The sequence below is a fragment of the Solanum verrucosum genome, unplaced genomic scaffold (genome assembly GCF_900185275.1).
Source record: "Solanum verrucosum unplaced genomic scaffold, falcon-dt-bn FXZP01000222.1, whole genome shotgun sequence".
In the NCBI taxonomy this organism is placed as follows: Eukaryota; Viridiplantae; Streptophyta; class Magnoliopsida; order Solanales; family Solanaceae; genus Solanum; species Solanum verrucosum.
The window spans coordinates 911,922-924,006 of NW_026020027.1; the positions used below are offsets into that span (position 1 = coordinate 911,922).

General features: G+C 33.6%; 2 protein-coding genes across 2 annotated transcripts; one reads left to right on the top strand and one right to left on the bottom strand.

Moving 5' to 3' along the window:
* The first annotated feature begins 717 nt into the window (after positions 1-717).
* On the top strand, positions 718-2,012 carry LOC125821229 (fasciclin-like arabinogalactan protein 1). Its single transcript, XM_049500648.1, has one exon. It carries the CDS (start codon positions 753-755, stop codon positions 1,998-2,000), a length of 1,248 nt encoding a protein of 415 aa, XP_049356605.1. The 5' UTR covers positions 718-752; the 3' UTR covers positions 2,001-2,012.
* Positions 2,013-6,428: 4,416 nt separating this feature from the next.
* On the bottom strand, positions 6,429-12,085 carry LOC125821238 (nudix hydrolase 2-like). Its single transcript, XM_049500656.1, has 9 exons — positions 11,874-12,085; positions 10,459-10,672; positions 9,700-9,765; positions 9,156-9,293; positions 8,580-8,657; positions 8,446-8,496; positions 8,293-8,327; positions 7,255-7,363; positions 6,429-6,759 (listed from the first exon to the last, which is right to left on the bottom strand). The coding sequence occupies exons 2-9, from the start codon at positions 10,615-10,617 to the stop codon at positions 6,505-6,507; spliced, it is 891 nt and encodes a 296-aa protein (XP_049356613.1). The 5' UTR covers positions 10,618-10,672; positions 11,874-12,085; the 3' UTR covers positions 6,429-6,504.

The following is a 12,085-nucleotide window of genomic DNA, read 5'->3' on the forward strand; positions in this document are numbered from 1 at the left end:
TTGCTAAATATGAAAATAGTTTAAACAACCATTAAAATGTGACGAAGGGAATAATACCACCATACTCGTATGAATAGAGTTACAATTAATAATATTTGTTATATAATTTTTAAATATTAAAATTTAAAATCTTAGAGATTAAGTTCATCCATGCTAAATTAAATTGAGTTTTAAAAGTGAAATTTGATAAATATTTTTAAAATATATAAAATATTATTCAAAATAGCTAGGTTAATTTGAGGGTGATAATTCACACAAATAATCTTAAGGATTGATCCCCCAGCGCCTTTTGAATCAACTAGACAGAAGATGTGGTAAAGATTATAGCGGCAACAGATTATCGTGAAGTTTAATATATATATATATATAAACTTATCATTGAAGTTTCAATAAATATTAAATATATATAGTAAATATATATTACCTTTCAGTGATTAATATCCTAATTGGATACTGATTAAATTTGACTTTGCACGTTAAATGGTTCATTTCTGAATACAACACTCTCAACATTGTAATTTATTTCATTTTAAAATTTGAACTCGAGACCTTAATTAAGCATGGAGTAATCTCAAGGGTGCCACTATTTTCAAACTTTGTTCCCACCTCACAACACACTTGAGATCTACTTTATCCCCAAACCCATCCTTCTTTATTTTTATACTGCACACTGTCCCTCTTCTTCACACACACACACACACACACACACACACACACAGTGTTTACTCTCTCTCTCTCTCTCTTTAGCAATAATGCAGCTCCGGTCAATGGCCGCCGTGGCCACGGTGGTCCTTTCATTAGCTCTTTTGCTTTTACCCCATACAACCTCAGCTCACAATATTACACATATTTTAGCAAAATACCCACAATTTTCCACTTTCAACCATTACTTAACTGAAACCCATCTCGCCGCCGAGATTAACAGCCGGGAAACCATCACTGTCTGCGCCGTCGACAACGCCGGCATGGCGGAGCTTCTCTCTAAGCATCTCTCCATTTACACTATCAAAAACGTCATTTCTCTTCACGTACTTTTAGATTACTTCGGTGCGAAGAAACTTCATCAAATCACTAATGGCACTGCGTTAGCTGCTACTATGTTTCAGGCAACTGGTTCAGCTCCCGGTTCGACTGGGTTTGTTAACATTACAGATCTGAAAGGTGGGAAAGTTGGATTTGGGCCGGCGGAGAATCACGGTACACTTCCGGCTACTTTTGTTAAATCTGTTGAGGAGATACCGTATAATATATCTGTTATTCAGATTAGTACGATGCTGCCGTCTGCTTCAGCTGAAGCTCCGACGCCGGAACCGAGTCAGATGAATCTGACTTCGCTAATGTCGGCTCATGGGTGTAGGGTTTTTGCTGAAACTTTGTTGAAATCTCCTGCTGAGAAGACTTTTGATGAGAATGCTGATGGTGGGTTAACGGTGTTTTGTCCCGGAGATGATGCGATGAAGAATTTTATGCCTAAGTTTAAGAATCTGACTGCCGACGGGAAGCAATCGTTACTTGAGTATCATGGGGTTCCGGTGTATCAATCTATGGCGAGCTTGAAATCGAACAATGGCGTGATGAATACTTTAGCTACTGATGGAGCTAAGAAGTATGACTTCGTTGTTCAAAATGACGGCGATGTAGTGACTTTGAAGACGAAGATTGTGACGGCGAAGATCACCGGAACTCTTATTGATGAACAACCTATTGCTATTTTCACGATTAATAAAGTTCTAATGCCTAAGGAACTATTCAAGGCTTCAGCTGCTGCAGATACTCCGGCGCCGGCACCGGCACCAGATGCCGATTCACCTGAACCATCTAAGAAGAAGAAGAAACACAAGGCGCCGGCGGCAGCTGATACTCCGGCGGACTCACCGGCGGATGGTCCCAGTGACGATTTTGCAGATTCGACGGCGGATGATAACAGTGCGTTTAGTTGCAGATCTGGACCAGTGGTTGCCGGAGTTTTGAGTATGTGGTTTTTCTTTTTATTGCTTTGAGTTTTTTTTTTCTTATATGATTAAAATTTAATAGGGCTTTTATTGTGAAATAATTATTGTTTATTTATGTTATCAAATTGTTATTTGTACTTTTTGTAATAGAACAGCTAGGAGTTTTTGTGAGTTTTTTTAATCTCCTTTTTTTATTATTTTGTTCTTTGTTGTTTCTTGGACTAGTGTATTTTGTTTATTAATTTATGAGTGATATTTTTGGATATTGTGCTGTGACTTGTTACATGTTTCAAACTTTTAATAGTCACCCTGTCATCTATATCCACTTATTTATTTTATTCCTAAAAAAATGGTAGTTAAATTTTAATAATTCAATTAATTTAGATTTGCCTGTAATCGAAAAATATGTTGGATAATATAATATCCTTCCATTTTTAATCAAACGTCAAGTTAGAGTTTGGAAATTAGGGTTTATGTGTTATTCATAGTTTATGTGTATTTCGTTAGATTTTGTTCTATACCTTTTTCTGTTTAAAATGAGACTTTTCTTGTTGCAAATTTGAACTAATGGAGACCTTTTATGGTTAAAATGAGACTTTTTTTTTTTTTTTTGTAAATTTGAATTAATGTAGCCTCAAAGCACTATGGAGTAGAGCCAAAAAAAAGTTCAAAATTTCTTGTTAAGAGATTCAAAGCTGTCCCATCTAGTATGGTAAGTATTATGAGAAGTTGTTAGATTGGTGGGATAACAACAACAATATATTTAATGAAATTTTATAAGTTGGGTTGTGATCTCGTAAAGGTAGATAGACTGAATCTGAAAGATTCTCAACTTGAGTATAGCGAATCCAAGTATAAAAAATAATAAAATAATGTAGAAAGTATAACAACCGACATAATGAACCAACAAATAGTGCAAAAATTGAAATACAACACCTAAATAATGATGCGAGATATCATAAGTGAAAAACGGTGAGACAAGAATAATAAAATTAGAATAGTATTGCATAAAATTATTTTACCCTGCATGATATATTATTTTATTGCACCAACCAAACGATCTCCTATTTATTTTGGCCTTATTAGTCCACTTTGTTCCATTAAATCCAAAAAAAGTTAAAAACTTTGTGTTCCATTCTAGGTTTTGTAGTGGACCACATGAGTGGTTAGTGGTAGATGGCTTAAGCACCGTTGCTTGTGAGTTTTTGACAGCTGCCAATGTTTTAGTGGTCCTGAAAATAGTTGTCTACAGCATTAGATGGGGACTTATTTTGTAGTTCGATTAATTTTATCAAATATTTTCTATTTTTAATCCAATATAGATATTCGTATTTTACCCATAATGAAATCTTCATATGCTTTCTAGTAGAGCAAATGCATGTTTCTTCCCTGGTACGATTCATTGTTTTAACACTTCTTGAATTTTTTTTTTCTCTATTCTACAGTATTATTGCGTGTTATTATGTAGTTGCCCCATTTTAATAGCAATTTTTCAACTTAACCGTTAAAAGAAGTTACCTAATATCATTTGTCTTTATTGAATTATAAATTGAAAACTTATCGACTATTAGACCACACTATCACAACTTATTAATCGTCACTTCCATCCTCTTTACAGCTAATAATTCAATACAAGTATGGTTGGTCAAAATCCAACCTAAAGTTGAAGTTAATGGATGCATTTTACTTTTACACATGCTACTATTGTATAGTAATCCAGATTGGACGAATTTAATCATTTTATATGTTTTTCACTTTTAAAAAAATAATGCAATTTTACACAATATTATTTGTATAATAATCAAGAGATTTAGAACGAATTTAATCATTTATATGTTTTTTCCTTTAAAAAATTTAGCCATCTATGTATACCAACTATAATTAATTGAAATTTAAGACGGTAGATGTAGTTTGTATTTATGAAGCAACAGAAAGACTGCTGGCTTTATTAGTTTTTGGTTATATATTCATCAGCCTAGATTCAATAATTGTAGTATAGGCTTAAATTAATCATTTGGTTCTCAATAAGTTACTTTTTCAGTCCCCAAAGACCATAACAGTGGAGAAAAATATTCATCCCTATGTTCCAAAGAGTGATGCATCTTTTATTTGGCAAACATTTAAGGACATTATTTTATTCAAGTTAGGTTTAATTTATTTGGCAAAAAAGTCCACAAAGGTGTATTTTTTATAGTCTTTCCATATTTCTTAAACTTTGTATCCACTAAAATTACATTACATAAATTGAGACAAAAGAAGAACTAAGTTGTTTCATATTCGAGTCATTGCGCCAAATGACCCAACTCTCGTACTTTAATTGGAAAGGATAGAGAAGAGAGAGCCCATCATTCTCGAGTTTTGAATGCTATAGTTAATCAAGGGATTATTTCCAAACGAATTTCTCGATCATAAAAATAATAATATACTAAGTTACTTTTGTTCTTTATCTCATTCTTTGATTCTAATCCTCTATGTAGCTCCCTGCTACATGAGCCAAAACACGAGAACACAATTCTTTGCCTTCGCAAATAGGCAAAGGATGTCATCAGCTTTTCCCTTCCACCAAGCTATGCCTTATTCTATATTGTACAAGTCCCAAAACTATTGATTTTGTAGTAAGACATCTTTTTTTCCAATGACTGTGTTATCAGGATCAACTTGCACACACTTTTACTATTCCACCAGATATCTACTATCTTCCACCAACATAAGTACAAGGTAATGTTCATCAACTCATAATTAATAGAGTATATAAGTACTAAAATATCAATAAATATTATATGAGAACCCATAATTTTAATGATTCAATAAGCTTAGTATTAACTATTTCAAAGATTGAACCCATTAAGTTTAAATTTTGAATTCACCTCTACCAACATTATGATCGTGCATCTAATGCCTCTACTAGGCATTATGATATGGGATCAATTAAAACACATGAAATGTTAGGGAGTCCGAAGCCTAAAGGGAAAATTTTTTTGACAAAAATTCCAAAAGGGCACATCAAAATTTTTTCTAACCAAAAGGACGTAGCGATTTTGTTTGACTCAGTTAACAGATTAAAATCGCTGCCCTATCAGCGATTTTTTCCATTTTTTTTTCCAGAAAATTGCTACTCGTGCAGCGTTTTTGCGATTTTTTTTAAAAAAAAATTAAAATCGCTGCTATGGCAGAGTTTTTATAAAAATGATTATTTTTTTTTTGGAAATCACTGCCTTGGCAGCGATTTTCATTAATATTTTTTTTTTAGAAATCGCTTCCTTTGCAGCGATTTTGGTGGAAACTTTATTAAAAAAAAAAGATTTTTGTGGAATTTTTTTTTTTTTATTTTTTATTTATAAATATCACGGCCAATTATATTTTTTTTAAATTGTATTAAATTTTTATTTTTTTCACTGACAAGCAGCAAAATTTCCTTCCAAATTTCTTTTTTTTTTAATTGTTCAAACATTCACATGTCATATTAAAAAAAAAAAATTCAACTCACATGCATGCCTAAAAAATAGAAAAAGTTCACACGTTTCATTTAAAAAATTCTTATAAATTGGTTGAAGTCTCCCTTCAAACTTCAAGTATAATTTGCAAGGCAGCAACTTAAAAAAAAAAAAAAAAAATTTACAATTAGATGTTGAGTAGTTGACAGAAATTTTTTTAAAAAAAGAAAAAATTCCACCAAAATCGCTGCCAAGGCAGCGTTAGCAGCGATTTTATTTTATTTTTAAAAAAAGTTCCACTAAAATTTCGCCAAGGTAGCGACTTCTAAAAGAAAAAAAAATTCCACAAAATTTATAATAACGCTGCAACGGCAGCAAATTTTTTTTTAAAAAAAACATTAACAAGGCAGCGATTTCCAAAAAAAAAAAAAACAATTCGTTTTTATAAAAACGTTGCCATAGCAGCGATTTCAATTTTTTTTTTTAAAAATCGCAAAAATGCTGCACGGACAAGATTTTCTGGAAAAAAAAAAAAAAGTTGGACAAAATCGCTAATAAGGCAGCGATTTTGATCTGTAAACAGCGTCAAATCAAAATCGCGATTTTACTCTTTTGGTTAGAAAATTTTTTGATGTGCCCTTCTTGAATTTTTGTCAATTTTTTTTGCCCTTTAGACTCCAGACTCAAATGTTAGGATACTAGACATACCCAACTCCCATTGGTGGGTCTAATTCTAACAAAAGAAAGGAATAAACAACAATATATGTATGAGATTTGAACATCACTTATAGAGGTGCATCCAATAACAATTGCATCATATGATCTTTAAGCTTTGATATATATTCAAATACTTATGAAGAGATATTACATTATTATGCATGGTCTAAGGAGGAAAGCATGGGTGAAATGCTAAAGGTTCCTCTACCCTTAATTAGACGTATTGAGTTACAGTCCTAGGGGATCCCGATTAATAGGACCAATTGATTCTGAACATGGGATGGTTAATGGCAAAAAGAAAAGAAAATCACGTGAGACCATGACTAAACAAAAATTGAAAATACACATAATTTCATCGTAGAGGATAGAAACAATTACTAGAGAAAATACTAACTTATAAATTAGATCAAAATAGTCTTACAAGTTTCGATCTCCAAATCTTCCTTGAGAGATGAACTTGCAGAGCTTTCTTGGTCCAGACCATCCTTGTTGCAATACAGGAAACTCGTGCTAGCATCGAAAAATGATGTTATAGGCACAGGAGTAAACCCCGGGTAATTCCTTTCGGCCTTAACCAAGCATAAATCTTTGATGTACTTGAAAAGGCCATGTTTCTGAACAAAAGGTAGAGCTGCATACTCTTCAATTGGCATCCACTGAAAGGAAGTAACACTATGTTAAGATTTGTTACGACTCGAGTAGTGGCATAGCCAAGTGTATTGAAGAGGGTTAATTGAATTCCTTTATCAGATAGTTACACTACACAAATAGGATAAAAGTAATATTTTTGTATACACATAAGTTGTTGAATTCCCTTGATATGAGGAAGAAGTTCAAGTGTCATTCTCTTTATGACCGAAGAAATCATCTAGAGCCAACTCTATGGCCAATCACAAACTTTGGAAGTCGGGGATGATGGGCCCACCCTCTACCTTTCTCTACGAAAATACTGGACTTAGTTCACTTTGCCCAGATCTCGAACTTGTGACTAGCACACAAGTCCCTCAACCTTTGCCAATTGAGAGCTAAACCCTGGGGAAGATCTCAAGTGTCATTTTTACACTTTTAAAAATCCTCTTGTTAGAACGCTTAGCTCAGCCACTTGACTCGAGAATACTGTTACAAATCTATAGAATTGAACTAAGACATACCTGGGCTGCCTCAATTTCTAAATCTTGCTTTTGAATGTCAAATGATAAAGGGCGCATCATGCAAATGAAGAATAAGTTTGACTTGCCAAACAACGCCTTGTGTGTTTGCCTGTAAAAATAGAAATGTGATTACTGCAGAAATCCAGACAATGGGGAGCATTTTATAGGTCTAGAATATGATAAGAAACTTCTACACTAAAATCCTCTGGTCATTCAAGATGTTACTTCCTTTTCCAAATAACATTTCCTCCTTGTCAATAGTTCCATTTAATCAGCAAAAAAGTTTTAAAAGACGTAGCGCTTGAAACTAATCGTTTCCATAACATATGCAAAATGTATACTTCATTTCGGAATATACAAATATATTCTCCAAACACACACTCTAATCAACTTCTGATTTCCCTCATGAATAAGTTGAGTTGCACTTATTCTCAGAAAATACTCAATTTGGAATAAAGGAAGTATCATCTTTTCAGATATTTTTTGCATATTTACTGGTTCTCCTTTTCTTTAGCCATAATGTATCACAGTAATTAAAGCAATAACATGGTGGAGAAAACAGTCATGATATATAGTTGGGCATAGAGAAAGTGCCTTAATTTAAACTAGAACCTTTCTTTTTCAAGCTCTATGGCATTAGTGACCTCACTAATAACAACTGTGCCTCCGTCCAAAACAAGTTAGGACCGGTTATGTGAATCCTCACTTCTTCATGTAAGCTCAACTCCAATTGTACCAAATAAAATAGAAGTGGAAAAAAATAAGTTTTATAGTAATAATAATGATAACATTAGAATTTCTCTAACAAGTATAAAACCTATTCCCAACTAGTAGATATCACTTATATAAATATTTTTCTTCCATTGTGTCCTTTAGCTAAGTCTACATTGATTCAAACAAGGGAATGTGGTGGCAAAAGGAGTCTATGGGATCACTATAAAGCATAAGATACAATTTTCTCTAATCTATAATCCTTTGTGATCGTAGCTTATTATATAGTTATTCCTCACATAAACAACATGACAACAGTTTCCCTACCTGAATGCAAGTACTTCCATAAATTCAGTGTCAATCTGCAATAAATGGAATCCGACAAATCTTAGAGAAGCAATAACAGTCACATGTACAGCAGGAAAATGGCATATGTTGGTTTATTTTGATTATGTGGCTTTCGGTATTAAATAAACTTACTCCTGTTTCTTCTTTTACTTCCCTTATTGCACCTTCAAATATATCCTCGCCCTGCAGAATAAGAGCTCAAAATACAGTTTAGAGGGCATGTGACTAGTTGTGCAGCTGACTTTAGCTCCAACTAATGTGCATACCTCTTCGACAATGCCAGTAGGGATCTTCCATACAGCAGTTCCCTTTAATCTGCCGCTATTTTCTTGGACAACAAGCAACTAAAAGCAAAAGATTTCCAAAACTTAGACTGGAAATCAGCACCAAGATGCTCAAGCATAGTGGTCCGAGACACGAAATATTTCTAGTGATCAAAATGTGCTTCCTCCATCACAAAATTAATGTACAATCAAACAATTGAGGCACAGAGATCTCTGATAGGTCAGTTAATCTACCAGTACATAACAAATGACAATTGACAAGTGACGCAGAATCCAGACTTGAGTAGAATGATTTGAAGTGTAGGGAAGCTTTTTTCACAGGCATGAAATGAAAATAAGCTTGGGCATGATTGATAGACACTAATTGATTAGTTGCAACATGTAATCATCTGGAAAAGCCATTTCAAGAAATAAGTGCATGCTTTTTATATCACATTAAAGTAATAGAAGTGTAACCGTTCAATCAGGGAGTAAGATACTGAGAAAAACAGAACAATCACAGATGAACACATTATTAGGAGCAAAGATTTATATACAATGAAAATAGATCTGAGTTACCTCTCTTTTGTCATTCAAGACTATAGCGCCAATACCCACTCGGTGTGAGGCATTTGCTGGGATGGTATTCTCAGTTTCAGGAATCCAATACACTAGCATTAGGTAATGTGGTTCCGCGTGGTGGTACCAAAACCCTTCCTGAAGTCAATGTCAAACATTTGGGTCAATTTCATAGCAAAGCTAGTGATATATTTTCCTCAACCTAAAGTATGATATAAGAACTTGAGTTCGTGAAACGATATTATTATATAGTTTCTTAAAGTAGATTTCAATGGCGTACATTCAGTATCAAGGGTGATATCCAATTTCAACCTCCAACATCTTAAACAACAGCATGATATATTGCAATGTCATCATACAATGGCTTTTTCTATTGCGAAGTTTTTATTGCTGACTCAAATATTGCATTTGGTACAGATTTTAAGTCTCTAGTAAGAATAGCAAGTCTAGGACACATTTAAGTGTACAAATGGAATCCCGTGAGCCTCCTTATGTCAACATGAACGCTATCATATTCGAGTTCGGAAAAGTAAAGTGAAATTACCTTAACTGCAGTTTCAACCAAATTTACGAGTTCAATTGGTAGTTTAATCCAGACACCCTTCTTCCCCTGCAAAATATATAATATCATAAACTCTAAACTAGAAAGTTATTCTGGCCACACAACTCATTTTGATAGTAAGAGGTCACAACATCATGCAAGTTGAAGACTGTCCAACAGCCATAAAAGAAACCAGGAACCTAGTTCTTATGAAAACTGCAAGAGTCTTGTCAGCCAAACTGGAAAACTGATGAGTCAAATTCCAAAGCTAATTTTCACCACCACTGCTGTCAATGGAAGCTTCTCATCTATACAACATCAACCACAAACACAATGGTAACATAACTTCCTGGTTTAAAAGAAGATTCACTTAATTCTTCATACTGTGCTTTTCTTCCTGGTTTAAAGGAAGGGGAAACATGTGGTGTAACACACGCCATCTCATCTAAACGCTTAAGCTGTTAGAAAGGGCGCACGTGGAAACTCTTTTTGATATGGGTGGCGGTGAGATTCGATCACAGGACCTCTACCTGTTGCTCTGATACCATATTAAAGTGTGTGATCATCTCATCTAAAAGATTAAGCTATTAAAAAGAGCGCACTTTTATTATTTAATTAAATTCTCAACACATTTAAATACGATTGTGGTGTCCGGTGGTTCTACTTTTCAACCATAATTCAGTGGGAAGCTACAAACAGGTGGACAGTCAACATCAAGATAATGCTCATCTTTACTCATAACTAAGAAAAAAGGCAGCATACCTGCAACCTCCACTTGGATAATGAAGCTTTAAGCATGTTTTGAAAGACATTGGGGTCCATAGGCTCCTTCAATTCCACTATAACTCCACCATGATAATCATTTACTGCAGAAAGCAACTGATCCTTCTTGACACCATTTTGAAATACTAGTTTCTCCATATATAGGATCTCAACTTAGTCCAAATTTGTGCAGTAGAATTTTCTACTTGGACGCCTGAAAAACACAATCACTGGATTAATATAAAGCAGAGGTAAAACCAGGATTTGAAGTTTATAGGTTCGGAACTTGTCAACGAACCCATAGCTCATTTTATTCCTACTTAACATCGGATGCGTCCTAACCACACATACACCTCTAGTTTAACAAAAATGGAGATCATATCATCAACTATGTCTCAACTCCAAATTAGTACAGCATTAGCTAAAACTATGGCTAAACACACAAAAAGCTCAATAAAATTGTTCACTATCACAGATGCAGGAAAATGACTTCATCCATCACAGAAATACATCCGTAACAAACTAAATTAGTTTTCCGAGTTAAGTAATAAAAACGAATTCCGCTTATATGAAAAGCTTTTTCACAGTCAGTCCAAGTAAGAAAAAGATAAACAAATCATAATGAATAGAGTGAAATGGATAGATATGATTCATACAATTACGTATTGAGATAATTCTCAAAGCAAAAATTTCACGCAAAGGATCCAACTATTCGATAAAAATTGCTCCACATCACAGAAATACATTTTCTCAACAAACTAAACTAGTTTTCTGAGGTAAAATCTAGAAGAACGAAAAATGTATAAACAAATTATAATGAACAGAGTAAAATGGATACATATGATTCATACGATTACAAATTGAGATAATACTTGAAGCAGAATTTCAAGCGAAGGAGTTTGATAAAAATTGCTCCAAATCACAGAAATAAATTTTCTTAACAAACTAAACTAGTTTTCTGATGTAGAAGCTCGAAGAATGAAAAATATAAAAACAAATCATAGAGTAAAATGGATACATATAATCCATATGACTACGAAAAACAGAATTTCACGCCAAGGACTCAAACTGTTTGATAAAAATTGCTCCAAATCACTTATCCAGACAAACTGAACTCGATTATTCGAGGTAAAATCTAGAAGAACGAAAAATGTAAAAACAAATTATAATGGATACAAATGATTCATACGATTACGAAAAGCAGAGTTTCAACTCAATCTGTTTGATAAAAAATTGCTCCAAATCACTAATGCAGAGAAAACGAACTCGATTTTTCAAGGTAAAATCTAGAAAAAGGAAAAATATATAAACAAATTTATAGTAAACAGAGTAAAATTGGTACATAATTGAACAAAAAAAACTGGAGAATTGTAAATTCATAGCGATAATGTTCACACTCACTGATAAAATATTACTTTGAAAATGGAATTTTCAGCTGAGAACGAGAACTCTGCAAGTGAAATTGGAATGAATTGAATACTGAATATAAATTGGCGGGGGTGGAGCGTACTGTAGCAACGAAGAAAGTAGTGTGCGCCGTATGCGTAAATGAATGATGAGCATTCCACTAACATGTTCCCAACAAATAAGCCAATTAATTAGTTGGTTGCATCATTTGGTTACCATT